This window comes from Haemorhous mexicanus, chromosome 14 (genome assembly GCF_027477595.1).
Source record: "Haemorhous mexicanus isolate bHaeMex1 chromosome 14, bHaeMex1.pri, whole genome shotgun sequence".
Taxonomy (NCBI): Eukaryota; Metazoa; Chordata; class Aves; order Passeriformes; family Fringillidae; genus Haemorhous; species Haemorhous mexicanus.
This window is the reverse complement of record NC_082354.1, coordinates 2,937,854-2,959,066: the sequence shown is the minus strand read 5'-3', so window position 1 is coordinate 2,959,066 and position 21,213 is coordinate 2,937,854. Positions and strand designations below refer to the sequence as shown.

The window sequence follows — 21,213 nt, the reverse complement described above, 5'->3', positions numbered from 1 at the left end:
GGAGGGCACTTCTGCCAAAGCTTTGGCACTTCTCAGGATTCTCATAAGAATCAGGATGATTCAGATGAATGTCAGAAGGGATTTGCTGGCTGCTGGAATTAGACAGTTGTGTGATGTAGAGGTTTTTTTGATATCAGCATGGTGTTAAAGGGGCTCACTGCCTTGCAGACTGGAACCACCAGTCAATCAGCTGAATTCAAACACTGATGGTTTTCTATTTACATACACTGAAAAACAGGAAACTTGGAGAGCTTGGGGAAGAGACCCACTGGGTGCAAAGGATGGCATTTAATTTATTATTTTAATTGCTTAATAGTGCTAAGGGAGAGTATGACTAAAGTCCCTGGAGCAGTCTTCAAAGGAAGAAAGACAAATATTGAATAATGTTATTTACAGCCTTTAGTGTTTCATCCATGTAAATACAAATTTAAATACAGGGGCTGATCAGATCTGCTGAAGTTTCTCCTTCGCAGAAGCAATGCTGAAGAGTCAAACACAGCTGCCCAGAAAATGATGGAATGCAAGGACTTTGACTGTGGTGCCTCCATCCAAGGGAGGCACATCCTGATCTCGTGTCCCATGACCAGGGATGGGCTCTGCCAGTCGGGCCTGGAGTCCTTAATGGCCCTTTGAAGTGTGCCACCATGAAGTGCTCAATTTAGATTTTGGTTTGGGATGATGTTTTCTGGCTCATGGCACAGCTGCAGTCTGATAAAGTGTCCAAAGCCTGCAAGAGGCAGGGTAAGGATTTTCTTTGAGCTGCTTGCCATTTCCCCCTCTCTCTGGCTGTCCTGAGGTGACTTTATGATGCTTGTATCCCCAACTGTCTGTTCATGCCAGATATTAAGTTCTGCACCTCTAAAACTAGTTCAGAGAGCAAAGGGAGAAAGAAGAAGCTTGAAGTTTGTTATCAGAAACTGCACTTGCTCTCCAGCATGCTTCTCCTAGACTGTATTGGCTGCAGTGGACAGCAGGAGAGAGCTCTCCTTTGCTTTTTAGTGAGGTTTTTTGCTAGCTAAGACAGAGAAGTTCCCCAAACTGTGGTTTTTGTTTTTCTTAGAACTGTTCAAACCTGCTCTAGACTAAAAACCCAGAAAACCACCAACAGCTCACACCTGTAGCCCACTGGGCCTGAGACGCTGCATTCCAGCAGCACAGGGACTGATAACAGAGTGAGCTGTGCTACACCTCACAAAAAAGACTTTCTACATTTGTCATGTCTTCAAAACAGCAAGAAGTTTGGTTGTTTTGTATTGATCCCTTTTTATGCTAGTAAATACTTTACCTATTAAGTAAACAGGGTTTTTCCACTTTTCTCCAAAGAAATCGTTTCCCAAACCAATTAAAAGAAGACCCACTTAGATTTGCGTTCTAAAAAAAAAACCCAATTCAAAAGTTTTCTCCAAAATTTGCCCTAAACCAGGACACTGGCTTCTCAGCCTCCTGAGCTGATACTCTGACTGCAGGTAATCACTCTCTGATGGAGTTAACCAAAAAATATCCTGATTAGTCTAAAAGAGTTTAAGAATTTTTTCCTTAGATTATTTTGAGAAACAGCTGTGCCACTGCACTTAGGTTGAAAGGGACATTACGATCCATATTGGGGGTAGTTATGCACAGCAACAGATAAGGGGAATAACTTCTTACTTGACTTAACTGTAGTCAGAGAAGATAATCTGATCCACTCTGTAGGCTTAGAGATAATTTTCTAGTAGATGAAAGAGATTCTCCTCTAAATATTTATTAACATATGCTTGGGATACATTTAAAACACATCTGATGGACAAAATTCAGGATTAAGATCATGAAAAAGAGAAGCAGTTTTTATTGACAAGACTGATATTAAACATGCCAGAGGAGGTGCTTTGTATCCCATTCCAACTCTAAAAACATCTAAAATGGGCTCATTTAGAGTGATTCCTTTATCAACTGTGGTGGTTCTGAGTGCAGACAGTGCCTTCAGTGGCTCCTCTGAGCAGTTTGTCAGGGCAGGGTGGTGTTTCCTGACTGCCTGGAGCTTGGTTAGAATCTGCAAGATGGTGATTTGAAAGTGTTGAATATCGGTGTTTCATTTCAATTTTATCATAAATGAGGAGGGAAATCTGAAGCAATGCATTTCTAATACTCAAATATAATGAATGGTCTGTTGTGTGTTATAGCTGTACTTGCCATCCCTCCTTGCTGATATAAAAACTGATCGGAGAAAAAAATCTGAAAACTAGAAGTTTTCTTTTTCTCCATTTCTGTGCCACTGCTAAGCCTCACAAAAGCCCTCTCCTGGTTTCCATAGAAATGGCCTGTCTGCTGATTTGAGGTAAAGGTTCACTTCCCTTTTTTATTGGCTATCTAAAGTCTGAGTTTCCTGAGAAATTATTTTATCCTCTACATCCTTCATGTATAGAAGGGCAACCCAGGTAGAGGGGCTGATGGAACAGGGGAAACTTCCTCTCCCAAGGAAAAAAATCCGGTTTTGTTTGACTGAAGAATAGAGAAAAAAGGCTTGTGTGTGTCACGTGTGCATTTCTGTGAATGTGAACAGAACCAGCTCTGTGTGTGCGTGTTCCACAATGTGCTCTTGCTCCTGTAATGTCCCTGTGATCCCACTGGAACATCAGTGAGCACATTTAGGAGATCCTGAGTTAAAGCCATGCAGATGTAGGCTCAATTTCTCATCGGGCTGAGTTTTATAACTATTTATGTACACAAGATTTTCTGTTTACAGTTTGTTTGCATTAGAATACACCCATTTCTTTGAACCATATGATAGGAGATAACTAGAAAATATATTGGGGAACCACCCACAGAATGTTTACAGTAAGGTCTTAATCTATGTTACAGGATTTCTTCTTAGTTTAGTTTGAGACATTTATGTCTACAAAGATAAAATTCAGAATTTAGTTCTGATGAGTGTTAATCTTGTAACTTCTAACAGAACTGCTTTCATGGAGCTACTCTAACAGAGTTGTTTTAAAATAAATGAGGAATCGTGAGGCATATCCTCAAATTTGTTATCTAGTGTTTTGAATCCAGATGCTGAGAGCTTTGACAAGTCCTGTCCATGGTGTTCAGTGCATTATCGATGCTCATTGACACGAAGAAAAGAGCAGAATTTATTCTGCTGTTTCTGAGAGCAAGAGTTTGATGTTGCTGAAATAAGTGATGCATGATTTTCTTAATGCTGTTTTCTGTTTGTGTTCTGTTTTTTTTCCCTTTTTATTACCTTTGCTCCCCTTGACATTTTCAGGAATATGAAATCTTCCCAATAGAGCTGCTTACTTCTATACTAGCAAAAAGGTCAGCTTAAGAAATTCCAAAGAACAGCACTACTTAAGGGCTTGGGGATTTTTTTAGTGCTTTGGGTTTTCTTTCTGCTTTTGCCAGACTCATCACTTGTCTCTCAGATACTGTTGCTACCTTCTCACCTGCCAACATGGAGCAGTAATTAAAGCAAACCCCACTGTGATCATATCCTTAATTTGTGCTCTTTCAGGAGTGCCCATGAAGTGAAATTTCTTTTGTGATTGCTCAGCTGCAGGTGACAGCTTCAAAATACCCTCTCAGCTACTTTGGGAGAGTTGTTGTCTTCAGCCCCAAATAAGTATCAGGGATAAAATCAGTGGCTTGAGACTATTCCTGTTTCACTTCCAATATTTAAAGACATCAAGCAAATTCTTTATTTGCTTTTTGGTGGTTTGCTTGTAGTAACAGTTTTGTTTCCATTTCATTTGTGCTCGGATTTTTGAGCAATAATATGTGCAATCCTAGAAGATTGAGGTAATACTTATCTTCCAAATTTTCTGGCATTTCCTAATGTATATGAGAAATTGCTGTATTTCTTACAGTGGAACTAATCTTGGCAGGTTTGGTATATTCTGTATCTGTAACTATTGCTTGAATACAATTCCACGGGACAGAGAGTATCTCTGTTATTTAATTTAAATGCAATATGTTGGTATAGCAACATTATTATGTTCCTTGAGCATTTAAACGTGTTTTAAATGGTTTTGCTATTTTCAAAAAGTAGTATCCTTCTCAGTCCTTTTAAGTGTAAATATTTATTAACATCTATGATTTCCACTAATTATAAAAATGGAACAAACCAATCACACCCAGATGGTTATATTTTCTGCAATAGGACTCTATTTTATAATCAGTTCCCTTAGTTTTCTGTGTATATGGATGATCAGACTAGAACTACCTGTACTGAATCTTCAGCTGTATCACTCTTTGTGTCAGTGTCTGAAGCAAATTACCTGCTAGCAAAGATACCAAGAGATGAATCTTAGCAGCACAAAGTCCCTGAGATTGTTGCAATAATCAAAATATTTTGGTTATAGGCTCAGGTTTTCTGTTTAGAAATCAGCACTCTGAAGGCAGATAAATGAACATGGTCCCTTGGGAAGTTGAGTTTCCAAGGTGGGGGGTGGCAGTGTTGGATAAATGCATTCTTGCTTTTTCTTTTTTCCTGTTTTGGTTTTTTTCCCTCTGTTCATTCTGAAACTATGACTTGGTGAATGTCATTAGGCTGTAATCCATTTATTCCATGTGGTGGTGGGAACAGAGAATTTGACAGTTCATTTGGACTGAGTGAACCAGAGTCACTCTGAGCTGAGCCCCCGCTGCCATCAAACTGCGAGATTTTCTTCTTGATCATTTTTCTCTCTTTTGCTCGGCGATTCTGGAACCAGATTTTCACCTGGGGCATTAGAAATGATACCTGATTAATTCAAAGTGCTGCTCAACCTTTTACAGTAATCATAGCAATGGAAATGTAGGTAGGTTCAAAAATGCGATGTAAAAAACCCCAAACCCAAAGCAAACAAACAAAAAGCCATGAGGAAGGAAAGCCCCAAAGTTAAAACCAAACCAAAAAACCCTCCACAAACAAAATACTGAATTTGTGCAGTGAAAAGTTTTTGCATTATTCTGTATTAATTTTTGGCATAATAACCAATGGAAAATTGATTTTTTCTATTTTGATTTCTTTTTTTTCTTGGGCTTTCGGTGTAAAGTGAACACACAGTGTTATATTTAGGAACACAGAAATCCATGGACTCATTGAGACTCAGGCCACAGAGTTCATAATTTCAGCTTTGCCACTGTCTTAATTTAGGAAGATGCAATTATCGATTAAATATGAAGATTTCTTTACTATCTATGTTACAGATTAATTCAAAGCCAAGTAGTGAGGGTTCTTTTTCTTCATTTCTGTTGTGAGTGAATTTTGTGTGTATATATATTCTTATGTATTTAAAAGTTTTGACTGATTTTATTACTGGAATTTATATTTAAACATGTATTTTACAGATACATATGTACTGTTATGTGTATAAATAGATATATCAGCATTACTTAAAGACAGTCAATTTCCCAGGCTCATTGTGCAGGTGAAAGACTTATCTGTTTAAAACTTACTTGAAGAATCTCTATTTTCTTTCCTTATGTGAAAGTGTGAATGAGGAGGGACTTCTGTTTGTGTTTTCCTGCTTGCTAACTGTGTTCTTAATTCACAGTATTTGTTACAGCCTTTAAGGTGTGTTGAATACAATACGATATAGAAAGTTGTACCCTTGCTTTGTATTAAAAATCTCAGTGTTTTATATTTATTTTTTACTACCTTGCTGGTATTGGCATGAAGAAGCATTTAGCTTTGTCTATGCTGTGGAAATGCTGATCAGTTATGTATTTTGTCTATATTATACTTGAAGGAACTTCACCAGGTAAAAATGGGGTGGCATTAGGAGCAGCAGCTCTGTAAAATGAAACTGCTGATTTTCTGCAGGCTCACTGGTGACTCCAGGCATGTCTGTGTTCTAAATCAGCCAGCTTGCAGAACATTAAGGTGGAGGCTGTAAATCTCTCATAATTGGAGTTCTCTGAAAATTTTCCAGTGCAGCTCTATCCTACTGTGTGACAAACTTTGTCCATCCATGATAAACTTGGTTTTTGTTGTTCCTGCCTGGGGGCACTCACAGTCTGTGCAGTGCACTCTGTACTATTTGGGTCTGGGACTGAGCATCACTGCACTAAAATATGTTTATAAAATCACAGTGCTTGGTCCTAAAACACCATTGAATGTCTCTGCATTCCTACACTTCCAGCCTTCACTGGTCCCTCTCAGTCCCATGCTCTTCCACAGACTGAGTGCAGAATCAGAGGAGGCCGCTGAAAGATGAACAATTTAAGAGACCCAAATGTGTATGTTTAGAAAGAACAAAAGCTTGTAAAATTCTAAGAAGAAAGATCTCTAGTTAATATTTACCTCATGGCAATCATCTGGTTTTTAAATGAGATGACTAATTCAGTATCACCAAATCTGCCCTTCTCCTCCAGCTGTAGCAGAACCATTGCAATTCTGGAGCCTTGGATCCAGCAGTTATTATTTCCACACACTGTAGAGCTGTGCCTGGGAGAAGTGCTCTCCAACACAGGGATTTTAGGGAATTCTCATCCTGAGTTCCTCTGGTGTCTGTATGAACATGGCTAACACGGCTCCTGTGCCCTGCTCAGGAGCCTGGCTTTATCCAGGACAGAGATTAAATATGTACTAGACAGGAGTGAAGGCAGAGCTGCTTTCCAAGGACGAAACAATCCAAGTATGCACTTGAACATTCCCTGGATGGATAGTCTTGGCTACACATATGAGTGGCAAAAAGAGATCCTTACTTGAAAATCCAAGGCTGTAAAAGCCCCCTGAACATGCTGAAATCTGACAGAGGAAGAATGTGGCCTGTGGAAATTGTGGCAATATATTTGTAACAAAAAACCCCATAGATATCTCATTGGATTGAGTTTTAACTTTCCTTTCTTCCAGCTGAAATATATCAAATGCTTTGGATTCTTTGCTGGCCATTACTTGGTGTGATTTCAAGAAGAAATAAAATTATGAATGTTGAAACTCTTGGGACCATAGCTAAGACCCTGTTAAGCTGAAGTGTTTAAATTCCAGCTGGCTATCAAGTAAGAATAAGTAAGAATAACTGCTTTTTAAAGTATGAGTTAACTCCTAATGTTGAGTTCCATATAACTGGTGGGTTCTGTCAAATTAACCTGGTAATAACTGTGGGGCTGTGTGGTGGATTCTCTGTGTGTCAAATGCAGAGAGGCAGGAGGTGGCTGCTGCTGTCCCCTGGCAGTGGCAGTGCCTGGGCACCGTGGGCACACCTGAGGGGTGCTCTCTGTACCTGTCCCCTGGCAGTGCCTGGGCACCGTGGGCACACCTGAGGGGTGCTCTCTGTACCTGTCCCTGGCAGTGCCTGGGCACCGTGGGCACACCTGAGGGGTGCTCTCTGTACCTGTCCCTGGCAGTGCCTGGGCACCGTGGGCACACCTGAGGGGTGCTCTCTGTACCTGTCCCCTGGCAGTGCCTGGGCACCGTGGGCACACCTGAGGGGTGCTCTCTGTACTGTCCCTGGCAGTGCCTGAGCACCGTGGGCACACCTGAGGGGTGCTCTCTGTACTGTCCCCTGGCAGTGCCTGGGCACCGTGGGCACACCTGAGGGGTGCTCTCTGTACCTGTCCCCTGGCAGTGCCTGGGCACCGTGGGCACACCTGAGGGGTGCTCTCTGTACCTGTCTTTCGGAGAGACCCAGGTTTGCTGCGAGTTCTGACTTCCTCCTGATTGTAATGTATCTGTTGCAGTGAAATTCCTTCTCTAATTCCAGTCTCTGGTGATCTGTGTAAACAACCCGGTACTTTTCTTTTGTTCTTGTTTTACCTGGTTAGAAAAGAAAGATTATTCATACATTGAATTGGATTTTCAATAGCAGCTTGCAAACATCTCAGGCATTTCCCAGACATTAATTAAACCACAGGATACTTATATGGGATTGTTTGCTGTGGTACAGAGAGGGACTAGAGGTGCAGGGTGAAATAAGAAGCTATTGGTTACCATAACTGTCTTCCCTCTTTACTTCCCCTTCTCTGTAAACATATATTTAAATGTGAAGCTCTTAAGTGATAAACACCCTGAAGCATCTTAAATAATTCAGCAGTACATCTTAATAACAGCAGTACATAATTGGTGCTGGCTATATTAATCTCAAAGGGGTTTCATTTCAGTGCTCAGTGAAGGGACTTCTGTGTCAGTGAGAGCATAAATACCCAGCATTTCAAGACTGAGCTTCAGTCACAACTTGGGTAGTTGTACCATGGCCTAATTCTTTATCTGAGTTTCTAAAGATTGCTTTTGTAGCACAAAGATATGTCCTACTAGAAATGCTTTTCCTTTCTTGTGTGGCCATAAGATAAACTTAGAAGTTCAATAATAACTTAATGTAGTTTTTCAAAAAGGTCCAGTCTTGCAAGGTGCTGAGTGCCTGTAGGATATTCCTGAGGGTACTCTTTGCTGGGCTTCCCTTTACAGTTGGAGGTACTTGACAATTTGTAAGATGAGGCAATAAAATCTTGTAAAAGGATTTCAGGATCAAACCCTCTCTAATGTATAAAAGAAATATTCTTAGATATACCAGACAAATACTGTTAAGACCAGCATTACTAAATGTTTAGAATGTATCTCTCATTTAATATAATTTTTAGGCAATTCTTCATGTAATAATAGTCCAGAGAGATCAGTTTTCAACTTATTTGTTCTCCTTTGCACTTTCAACTACCAACTAGATAGTTTTCCTTTTTTCTTCTGATCTTCCCAGTTTTTTTTGATGTGAGTTTTCTGGGACAAACTGTAGGACAAAGACTCCTTTAAAGTGGTTCCCTAAAATCCATTGAGGTGTTAAGATGAAGCACACGCCACACAAAGGAGCGACAAGGAGATCTTATCAAGAACCCCTTTCACATTCAGAAACACAAGCCAATTGGTTTGGAATTTACAAGCCCTAAACAAATGTCAGACACTTTCATCTTAGCAGAAGAAAAAGGGACAGAAATAGATGAAGGAATATTTTTTCCTCAGTTCTCCTTACTTTTGGACCGACACCGAGGACAGACTGGGATATTTTTATCTGAAGGCAGACATAACTGAAATAAGCATAATTAGGGATATTTTCCCGAATCCTCTGCCACTTCAACTTCCAGCACAGAAGATTTTGCTGCCTAAATTTGCAGGACTAAATCATTCAACTAAGTTTACTTTTTTCATGCTACAAATCCTTGACTTTGAAATATTTGCCCTCAGTGATAGTTCTAATGCTAACAATAGTATAGATATTCAGGTTCCTTGTAAACTGAGGGCTTAGAGGGAATCTTTGAAAACAAGTTAAAATTCAACAAGGTTATTCCGGCCTCGCTATAATCAGCAAATATAACCATGATTTGAGGGGGTGGAGAAAAGGAGTAGTTTTCCCCATTCCCCTTGGTCATAAAATTCACAGAGTATTTCTTCTGAAGACAATAAAGCTGGGAGAAGGCCTCTTTATTTGCTGTGAAAATCATCACCCTTTCCGGCAATATAACTCCTGAAGAAAAGAGGGAGAAGGAAGAGACAAGACTGCATATCAAAGCAAAGAGAAGTGTTAAAAGGGTCTGTTGCCTCAATATGACAGATAGGCCTCAAAACCTCAGACAATGTAGGCCAGTGGAAAATAGATGTCACAACTAATTTACAAAGAAAAATAAATTAGCATTAAAGCAGGGGCCTGGCCTTTTTTCCTGCTATTCTGTTTTGCTTTCTGGCCATGTTTCTGCTGTTCTGTAGTCTGAATTACTTGTACATCACAGCTTGTTTAAACAAAGACATAAAATGTGTTTGCTATAGTTTGAAAAAAATCCTTTGGCTGAGCTTGTAACATATGAAAATCATGTTGATCTTTTGTTTAGTCCTGTTAAAGTCCCTTCTCCTTCTGAAAAGGGTCACTCCCAGATGGTCATATGAAGTTTTAAACCCTTTTTCTAGGCCCTTTAGATACCTTTTCAGTAAGTTTTACACTTTGAAGTTCTCTTGCTCTCAGAAAATACACATCTTACCCTGTTGATTACACAGAGTTTAGAAAATAATTGGAAGTTCTGCTCCAGCATAACTGAAGTGGATGGCAGACTTTATCACAGATTTTCAGTAAAAGCAGGATCAGACTATCAGGAATTCCTTAGATGTTCTTTTCCTCACTAGGAGGGCCTGACTGGGAAGGTCTCTTTACCAAGCTTACTTTCCATGTTTGATTTTTAAAAAAATTTTATTGCCTTGTATATTTGCAATGTTTGTATGTTTGAAGTAAAACAAGGGTCAGTTCTGAATATACAGTTAGGATCCTTTCATCAGAGGATGTTTCATTTCAAATCACATTTTAGCTGTTGAAAGGACAGAGTACTTCTGTCTTTGATCTTTTTTTGTCCTGAAGATTGACTTGGCCAGGTAAATTTTCATTTCACCTTACCTGCAATTGAATTTTTTTTGGTATCAAATGCTAAATAAGAATATTGAATCAGAATGTAGTGTATTTAATAGAGTCTAAACAGAGAGGAAAAATTCCCACTGACATCTGCTTTACTTAAAATAATTCCCACTGTCATTAGGACAGTATTTCAAGAGGCTCTGTCATCTAATGAGATGTGTTGTGGTTTCTGTTACTCCGTTCTGCTCACATACATTGATGTGTGTACACACTGGTGGAGTTGAGGACATACACATGTTTATGCACAGAAATGTATTTGTAGAGTTTAGGGCTGTCATTCTGGGACTTTAAAGCAATGAACTTTATTAAGCAGTGATAACATTGAAGGAGAGGAACCAGTAGCTACTTTGATATCCCAAATAATATTATAGCAATAAGGAAAAAACAGCAAGTGTGTTTCAAAGAGGGGTTATAATGGCATCAAGTCAGTTTTCTTCTAGAGAAAACACGGATAAGGTGGTACAGAGCAGTTATGTGCATAATTTTAGCTTTGTAATTTATTTGAATTCTCTTCCATTTATCACAATTTTTTCTGTGACAGGATTAAAATTTCCAGTTGTTTGTTTGTTTGTTTGTTTTTTTAACGCCAATGGAAAGCTAAATCTCTTTGGTACTTTTCTTGTTTTGCACAATTACCACATTTGTGCTTCCCTCTCACGATCTCTTTTTTTAAGGTGCGTTGATGCCTTGAGCTCACTTCTGTGAAGTCCTCGGCTGTTTTTAACACTTCAAAGGATTGGGTTCTAGGAATGCACAGCCTCAGGACATGCAGCTATTGATGGGCTCTGTTCCACCTGTCCCGAATGGTTCATAAAGTATTTCAGAATGTGAGTAAATCCTGTGTAAGCACTTTTGAGACCAGAGATGAATTTAGGCCCAAAACAGTGTCTCTGAATTGCAAATATATTTTATAACTTTGGACAAGCGCATGAGAAACCTTTCAGGGTCTTCCAAGACTGTTTAGTAAGTGTAAAGCAATGATTTAGATTTTTAAGTGTGTTAAACTTTAAGAATGTTATTCTTTAAGAAAGCCACACATTAAAAATTCAGTGCCAACATGACAGCCAGGGCTGCCTCATTGAAATTCAGTAGTCTCAGCTGAATTTGATCTACACTAGTCTTGCATCACTTCTACACCTGGCAATCTCCAATGATGTTAATGAAATTACTGGGATTTACATGAGTATACAGAAGGGGGGACAGCAGACTGAATCTGCCGGGCTTTGAAGGCCTTTGCAGAGGCTCCAAGTGACAGGAGAGCATTGTGATATCCTAATGTTCACCAGGCATTTTATATTTAGTAACAGAGGCAAAACAATGTGTGTCTGCTTTATAATTAAGAAGCAATTACTAGGCTAATTTTGCTCCTGAGTAATAACCATTTGAAGGAGGATTCTGTCTGAAGCAGCAGTGCAGATTTTCTGTGTTTTCTAAGATTCCAATTGTAATTGCTCTGCTTTTTTTTTTGAGCATTTCTTTGATGCTCCTTACCACACACTTATTACTTTTAACCTGAACCATAGATTTAGCAAACCTTGCTACACCCAGTTTCCCAGTTTCCACCTTGGGAATATACATGGAAACATTAATCTGGCAGGCAGCTTGTGGCAAGAACAGGCACATCAGTGAGTGCCACTTGCAGAAAAAAGATTTTTAATTGTGTAATTGTGGAAGCTGAAAAATTCTGGCATGTAAGGAAAGTAAAACTGATGTGAGATTAAATTAAAAGGAAGCTTAACCAAGGAATTATGTGATCTGCAAAAAAAAAATAGTCTATGCTGATTGTTTGAGTCAGATTGCTTCTCTAGGAGTATTTGTGCTCACCTAATAAATTTGGGCAGAAAAATGTGAGACACAGGAAAATTGCAGAAAATTGCATAACTACTCCAGTTAGATCAGAGCACGTGGTTTTCTTTATGATTATTGAGAAGTCTATAAGGTTTAAAAAGATCAACCTGATTCCATATTGATATCTTCCCTGCAGCACAAAATAACTATGTAGTATTTCTGTCTGTAACTGTTAAATGTGGCTGCATGGCTCCATAACACCTCTATGATTATCATGTTTATCACACAAACTGCTTTACGGAGTGTTCCAACAGGGATTCCTGGAGCTGAGACCACATCAGCCATTCCACTACAGCAACCACAGAAAGCCTATATGGGAGAAAGTGAAACTAGCACAAATTTAGTTAAAACTGCATTAAACAGCAGTAGGCTAAATAAATGTCATAAATGACCCACCAACCTATGTGCTTCAAGTAAAGTTAATTATTTCTAAGCTCGGTGATAGCAGAAGATGCTTTCTGAGGTTGGAAGTTGAATTTGCACTCACCAGCAGTGTTGGTTTGCACCGTTTTCCTCATCCACTCATAAGAGCTGTGCCTTTGGCTGTTGGGAGAGATTTGCTGGGCATTAATGGTATCTACAGGAGGTAAGGGCGCAGCAGCAGCAGCGGGGTGCAGGGAGCTGTAATCAGCAGAGCTGTAGGAGCCCTGGCCAGGGGACGAGCCATTGATGTGGGCAGCGGGCGCGGCGCTGGAAGGGCCTGGGCCGTAGGCGCTCCAGTCCTCGCGCTGGGGGCCGTAGTGGGAGCCCCAGGCGGGCGCCGGCTGCCCGTGGCTGTCCAGGCCTGGCACCGGGGGGTATCCCATGTAGTCGGAGTAGGCTGGAGCAGACACGAAGTTCTGCACGGGCAGGCTGTTGCTGGCCCTGGCAGGTCCTGGGTACATGCTGAGCTCCTTCTCCAAGAGTGAGCTCACGTACATGGCTGTCCCAACTGTAAACACGGCGTCACAACATCTTGGTCCTCAGTGTCTTCTTTTACTGCTCAAAAATATTTGTGTTTGGTTTTCTCCAATAATGCCACTCTGCTTGGAATCTTCTACTTCATCCTCTTTTATTATCAACTGTGTTACCAGGTGCTGGTGGTAATGGTTTACCAAGATCTTGTCTGACGTCAGCCCAACTGCCTGCCTCATAATTGCATTTACATTCAAATGAAGGGCTGACCAACCCCACCTTGCTGCTGGTTCTGGTGCTTTCTCTTTCAGAGAACTTTTATCTATCCTATTATCCTGTCCTGATATTCAACAGCGATCCCAGTCCTGTAAGATGATGCAACAGTTGCTTGGATTTGTAACTTAAATAGTTAAGTAAATCGACCTTTTAAAAAGAAATTAGAGTGGTAACTATAATAGCAATGTTTAACATTCTTCTTGTCTCAAACCTTTATTTTGTCAGGTATTATCAATCAACAAATAAATCTGTTACTCTCTTAATTTCTCATATAATTGTAAAAATCTCCTTTTTAATGGATACAGTCAGTTTGAATAATTGTAATTCAATAACTTCAAAATATAGAGCACCTTGTAAACAGCATGTCTTGAGTATAAACATATCAAAAATGTTCCTCACATTGTTGATGTTTGTAAGAGGTTTTCCAGAATGAGAGAGTTTAAAGCTCTGACTGTAAGACACATGTTCACACTTTCTCCACACAGAGTGATTTAAGAGATCCCTTCATCTGGTGGCCGCTGCAAACTGATAAATTTTTAAAAAGCAGACAATAAATCTTCCTAACAAAGATGGTGCCAGAAGTACAAAGAAAATGACTGTAAAAAGTAGTGAAAAAAGTCTTTGATTAGGCCCAGGAATATTGTTTGCTTCTGTTTCAAGCCAACCTTTATCTGCCTGAAAGGAGGCTGGTTCCTTCCTCTGAGGCTGCTGGCTATAGTCTGCTTTCCTTGGCAGCTCGGGCCAGGGAAATCAGCAGGGAGAGACATCTGGGTTGTTAAGTTTGTGAATCAGAAGTGCCCTGATGCTGTTCTGTGACACACGGATGCTCCCTGGGTCAATGTTCGTGTCCCTCTGAGAAAAATGATTCTGAAAGTGGCTTTATATCCTGTTACTAACAGCTTGTTATTAACAGGGGAACTAAGCCACACCCTAGGACTTTAGAATTGCCTCTCTGGGTTGTGTAGCTGCAATTTGTGGAGTGAATTCGCTGTATTTTTATTCTGGATGGATTTCTTTGCAATGAGCTATTTGTAAGGGCTATGCTTGCAAAAGAGGTGCAAATTACAATGAGTTGTTTCCCTTTACAGAGGTGTGGGTTTTCATTCAGTATCCTTTGTATTTTGACACTGCTCGTATTCACACATCCCTTCTAATTCCAGCACTAAAGGATTCTAAGTGTGTACTTACAGACAGGAAAGATCTTCTCTTTAGGACTGGGCTTTTTGGGGAAAGAATTTGTACTGAGAAGTGTAGCAAAATATTTGTAATTAATTTTGGTATATTTACAGAATTCTACATGAAGCATTTGGATCCTCAGAATGTTGAGGCAAGTTGCATGGGATAGTGCATGGAAAAAATAAGAACTTCTGTAGTTGATGTACCCTTATAAAAATCGACATTAAAAATAAATGGAAAGAGGCTCTTTTTATCTTGAAAGACACAGAATAGTAACACAATTTTTGAGAGCCCACAGACTTTTTAGTACTGAATGTTATCCAAATTAAAAATGTGTTTCCTATATCCTTGGAATATTTATCCTGTTTGTGAGCATTATCCCCCAGTTAAATTCCCCTGTATTGCTGAGTGCTGTGCAGGGCTGTCAGTCACAGGCAGATCCATAGGAGGGGAAAGTTTTGACTCCGTTGGCTCCATCTGCATCAAGGGTATCCATGAGCACTGGCTGCTCAGAGATTTCAGCTCAGCCCAGTTTGACTTCCCCCAAGCACACCATTTTCACATCCCTGTGAATGATGTAATCTCATATTCTGCATAGTAGACGATGGGAACATTTTAAATCCCTGGGGTTCCTCTTGCTTTATGGGATGTCTCTGCACATACCCCCACAATTTCAGTATCACTTAATCATATTTTTTGTATCTCAGAGCGTTATCCTTTATTCTCTGTTCTTCTTTTATCTTTTGTTTATGCTCCTCCTTTCCCTTTCTTGTTTTGCCTGTTCCATTATCTGAATTTTCTTCAGTTCTATTTCAATTCTTTCCAGAACATAATTAGATCAAGATACTCCGATGGCAATTTGCTACACTGATTTGATATCAGCTAACAATAGTAAGCTTTGAATAAGACATTTTGTTTAAAAAGATTTACATAGCAGGATAAGATTGCTGAGGAGCACTGCAGATTTTTAACACCAAAGTGAGAATAAGATAGCTAAAACAGCAGCGTTCAAATGATCTGCTCCCTGGTTCTGATAGCTCCTATTTTGTGTAACAGAACAGAGCTGTACCTTTTCATGTTGTCTTGTAGTTTGAGGCTACCAAAATTCTGGGGTATCTCTCTGTTTTCTGAGGGGGAATTGACTGTCAATCCAAGTCTGCCTTCCAAGAGGCCATGCTCAGCTCCTTCCTGCTCAGACCCAGCATGTCAGCAGCTTCAGAGCACAGAACCGCTGACCCTTCAGGGCAGTAACTTAGGCTGCAATTCCAGGGACATTTCTGGTGGGCATGGCTTTCAGGGAGTACAAAAGAGAAGGAGAAGAGTGAACTGCCATTGCCTTGGACTGTGTGGGGGAATCGCAGTGGCTGCAGTAAGGATTTGCTGTGCTGCCTGTGTGAAGTGCTGGTGGAACATGGGCCTCTCTGGATTCTCTGGGGTGGTGGGGAAGTGAAAACAGTTCTGAGGCAGTGGGCTGGACATCCAGAAAGCTCAGCCATGTGGAGTCTTGTACTTGCAGCATTTTCTGCAGAAACAGGACAGATCTGTAGGGCACCAGCAGCAGCAGTGCTGTGCTCCTTGGCAGAATTCAGAGAGATGGACTGCCAGGAAAACTGAGCTCCAAGGTTGTTTTTTTTTCTTCACCTGTTCAAATGCCAGGTGTAATTTATCTCCTAAACCAGTGGCCATGGGAGTTGTCTCATTGGTTGTTAAAGTGAAGTTTTATGTATGTTAAATCAAATGTACTTTGAGATCATTGGGGAAGAAAATTTTCTAGTTTTCTAACAAGTGGTTGATGAAAAACTATCAATAATAACAAGTGTGGTGCTCACCACTGGAACTCTAAAGGGTTTGTTTGTACAGGCAGTGGAGATGGTGCACTATTGTATAAGAGCTGTTCTAGAGAGCAATTCCACCCCAGGAATAATAACATAATCACAAACGTGCAATTAAGTGTTTTAATGACAGCTATTAAAACTGCAATTTCAGGACTACTGTTACTTTAAAACTTGCCTGTAGAACGATAACTTACATTGAAGGTGTTTACAACTCTGATAGTTTTTATTAGGAACCCTTACTCATAAAAGTACTCTTCCTTTTATATGGAGATAAGAAGACAATAATCTGTCTGTCTCTGAAGCGTGAAAATGATGTGAAATCTCTCTTGTTTTGGAGAATCAAAAAGCAGGTGAGCTGAATGTGCCCCTTTGTGGCTCAGGTTTGGTTTTTTTGCCTCCAGATGACCACTCCGGTAACACTGCAGGCTCAGGAATGCTCCTAGCCCATGCTTTTAGAGCTGCATGCTTGGAATTTCACGCTCAGGACTTTGTTAGGGAACTCTGTACTGCTGATTGCTCTAATGCAGTTTTTTGGAGGTGTTACTGACCCTGTATTCAAGCTGGGTTTGCATGCACATTCATTCCTCCTAAAATTCTTAGGCAGCAGTAGGAATCTTGAGGAAAGGTCAGTCAGGACATGGTTTGCTGTCAGCTGAGGGCAGTTCTGTTGGGGAAAAAACCCAACTAGTGATGAAGGAAGGCAGATGGGTTTAAAATCTTAAAATTCTTAAGCTAAAGAGGTGGCTTTTGCTTTTACTGAAGCTTCAACAAACAACAAGCTTCTGAAATTTTTATTTGCCCTTTTTTAATATACAGAGCCCAACTTAGGTCTCATTTTCAGGGCTTGAAATGCAAGCACGTGCACATGGCAGATGTGGCACAGCTCAGAGAGCTGAATGAGCAGTGCTGACTGAGCTGTTCTCACTTGCTGAACTGAATCTTCTGGGGAAAAGGAAGAAGAGATATAGCAAAATTTCAGTTCTGCCCTGTGTCTCTGATCCCTGCTGGGGATCTGTCTTTCATAAGAGAGCAACAGAAGAAATAAAGATGCCAGCTGTCTGTGAAGCCTTCCTCAGTGGTATTAGGTTTAATTTCATGCTCTGAAGTTTTGGTTGTTAATAAATCCTTTTGAAAAAATGATGAAAAGTGGCTGGTAGAGAGCTGATTGTATTTACCCTTCTGTCTACCCCACTTCTGTTTTTCTAACTGCTGCTAATGACTTATCTTTAATTTCTAAATGTTAAAATGTGTTTTATTAATATATTTCATGGATACTCTGCATCAGTTTTGTCAGGAAGGAACGGTCTGAAGCTAAAGGAGGGTCTTACTATTCTGAACTTGAAATGATTTAACTTCTGCTTCAAAATCAATACTGACAGAAATAAGAGCATTCCTCACAGCTCCACAAGCAGCTTGAATTCAGCAGGAGTTACAGAGCCTGTGTGTGAACTCCAGGGTAAATCAATTCTTTAGCAGAACCATGAAAATGAACAGCAACTCCTCGATTGCCATTGATTTGGTTCCTTCCCCAGCAGTGCAGGGCTCTGAGCTGATCCTTCCTGCCCAGGTGAGGCTGGGTGGGACTGTTGGGTGCTCCCTGTGAATCCTGCAGGGATTATTTGGTGTTGGCTTTCCTGCAGGAGGTAACAAAGGAATCGATTGCCTTCCCTGTTTGCCTGCCAGCTGCAGCTTTCTGGTGCTGGCAGCCTGGCATTTCTGCCCCACACATTTCACCCTGGGGTTACTGTCCATGTAGGAGCTCTGTTGAGCCTTGGATGACCAAGAGGTGTATCTGAATTATTCCCCTCCATTTATTGTCAGACATTATGAACAGGGTTTTTTTTTAGAGAATTGAAAGAATTTGTGCTCTTTGTGTATGAAAACAGCTGGAAAAAGTTTTCATCATAAAACCTGTGCCTATTTCTTTAGCTGGTGAGTTTTGCATAATATTGTGTCCAACTAACATCCAGTGCCATCTGAAATGTGACTGAGTCATTTTCAGGGATATGTCATTTCAGTGCCCCTGGACCGCCCCAGCAAACCAAACAAGGGAGTTAAAGCAGAAATCTGCTTTTTAATTTTTATGGTAACATCCACAATTAATGTATTTTTGAAACTCCTCCTTGGGTAGAAGGTGACACACACTTGATGCTCTCTCCTATGTCCCTTAATGATTGCATAACCCCTAAGCAAGAATTGAAGATTTTGTTTTAGAAATATAATTTTGAATTGCATATTTTGCTTAATTGCAAGAAGATTTGATAGAAGGTGCTGTTTGCTTGATTTTTTTGTACCATCTAGATCACAGTTCTAGCTGAGAAACGGGGTTTAAAGTTTAGTGAATTCCTCTGAAAACTGGATATTCCTTGATAGTTCTTTTAATCACAATTAGGATTAAGGGCTTAGATATTCCTGTGATGTAGCCTAAGGTATGCTTTTCTTCTTCAAGGCACTTCCCTAACAACCAATCAATCTTCACAGTACTCTGCTTTAGTGTCCTGAGTTTTCAGATGTGATAAAAGTGATGAGTTATTTGATATACCCAAAGTCAGGAAGAAAGTGAGTATTAGCCTGAGGATGGCACCAGTATTTCATAACCCACAGTAAATGCACCCAAATAATTTCAGCTGATTTGTCTGCAATTTTCTGTCTCTCTTATTTTTATTTGGACAGAGTACAGCAAGTTAACAGCACTGCACAAGCTTCTTAGAGAAAAATCACTTCCTTTGGGATTTGGTGGGCAACTGTTTAAAGGATTAGAGCCCATTGGAAATACTTAACTGGAGAGGTTGCTGAGAATTCTTACAAAAAAATCTAACTACTTAAAACAGCCAGTGGCATAACTAGAAGGTTAATAATCTCTAAGGTATTGCCCTGGTTTATAGATACTGCTTTTGGAGCAATAAACTTTAACCTTTGAACATGTGCTTCTGCAAATAAAATCCAGCCTTATTTTGTGTACTTAACAACTTCTGATTGGAAACACATAGCAACCTATAGCAAGCATGCTTTCAGCAAACTGGAGCAGAAATGAAGCAGATCTTCAAAGTGGTCACTTATCTTCCTCAATAACTCTTCTACATGTAAACAAGATAAACCAGGTCGTTCTGCCAGATCCCACTCTCTTTGAATGATGTTTAAATAATTTTAAAGAGAAAGATGTTGTGTGCAGAAACATTTCTTAAAGTTCTTCCTTGAAGTACTTTTTTTCCTTTTAGAAATGTTAATGAGAAATTAAGCTGTGTCATGAAAATGGGATTAAAACAGGTAGCTATGGACTTGATTCTGCAGAACCCTGGGGCCAGGCTTCTGATCACTTAGCTAGAACTAGGTCGTAATTTATAGTATTTCAGTGCAAAAGACAAAGTTTCCCTCTGTATTCTTACCTTTTGGAAGTCTAAATCTGGATTTTTTAATTGGTTTTTCTCTAGTCTGCAAGCACAATTCCATTTAATTGGCCAATGTGAGGATGCTTTTCCTACTGAAGCTTTTCCAGTCCCTGTTGAATTACATATCTGTGTAGATGTGAATAAGATCTCTAACACTTCCCTCTGCCAGCACAATGGCTGTGCTGTGTATTTCCAGTGGGTTCCTCTTTTGGGTAGATCCAATGGCTCTTTTCTGGGAGAGCAGTTTGGTTGCAATGCTCATTGATGGGGATGGGAAATCCCTTTTGTTCCTGTGTGCTCTTTGTCATGTTCCTCTTTTCCTACCATGTGGAAATCAGTTGGAGACTTTCTGTTGCTGAACTTTGAGTTGCAGGTTCTTCCTCTCCCGTGTTACCCGTGCTGTTGGCAACAAATGGAGCACCACTGTGACAGGAATGAGTGGGAATTGTACAATTTTACAGTGCACCTTCTCCATTTCATTGAACTCTACCTTTGTTTAGCATTGTCCTTCTTGCAAACAAAATGATGAAGCCAGTTACTAAATAGTGAAAGCTGCTGGCTCCCTGAACCATGCTGCTCTTCCCATGCTCCTCTAATTTCTCAAAACTGTTTTACCATCACTCTTCTTTTAAACTTGATATTGCAATTCAAGAACAGACTAATCATGAAAATCTGCAAGTTCACTTGCTGCAGTAGCTGATACACACTGCAAAATGGTTATGAAAAAAGGCATTTATTTTAATGCTCTTTATATACAAAATCATTTCACATCACCAACATTTTGATACTCTAATAGTACTATCTGTTAAAATTAAAGAACAAACCAAATAATGTAGTGCCTAAATGACTTAATGCTCCTAAGTCTTTTTTGCAACAGTGACAGAGAGATTTCAGGGGATACCTTGATGGAGATTACTGAGGATAGGCATCCTAAATTTCTAAACTGCTTTAGACAATGAGGGTATAACTCTCCAAATCACTCATGTGCTCTAAAAATTTTCCCTTTGCAGACAGAAGTTTTGTGCATGCAACTGGGAATCATATTGGGGAAATAAGTATCCAGATTACTAAGTACTGATTACCTACCAAATTGTGCTTAGTATGGAAGGGATCAGCCCTTCAGGAATTGACACCCACATGAAAAATGCTGAGCTTTATTTTAAGTGAGGTATTTTGTTTGCTTTTTCTTCTATTAATTTGGCTTCTCAAATTTTATTAGTGTCACAATAACTCATAAAACTGGACCAGATTTAAAATTGGTTGAATGCAATTATTGCATCTTTATCCATGGGCTCTGCTGTCTCAGGAAATGCAGTCACTTTTTGAAATACGCTTTTTAAAAGGATTTCTGCCCTGCTTTGCTCTTTCTTTTAGGATCCAAAATGAATCTGACATGAATTTTCTTTGTCCAAAAATGAACTTGGGCCAAGATTCACAATTCCAGAATGC

General features: G+C 39.9%; 1 protein-coding gene across 1 annotated transcript; it reads right to left on the bottom strand.

Annotated features, from left to right (window-relative positions):
- Positions 1 to 4,489: 4,489 nt before the first annotated feature.
- On the bottom strand, positions 4,490 to 13,185 carry LOC132333812 (homeobox protein CDX-4-like). The gene is made up of 3 exons (XM_059859270.1): positions 12,682 to 13,185; positions 7,572 to 7,717; positions 4,490 to 4,696 (listed from the first exon to the last, which is right to left on the bottom strand). The coding sequence occupies exons 1-3, from the start codon at positions 13,112 to 13,114 to the stop codon at positions 4,490 to 4,492; spliced, it is 786 nt and encodes a 261-aa protein (XP_059715253.1). The 5' UTR covers positions 13,115 to 13,185.
- Between the last annotated feature and the right edge of the window lie 8,028 nt (positions 13,186 to 21,213).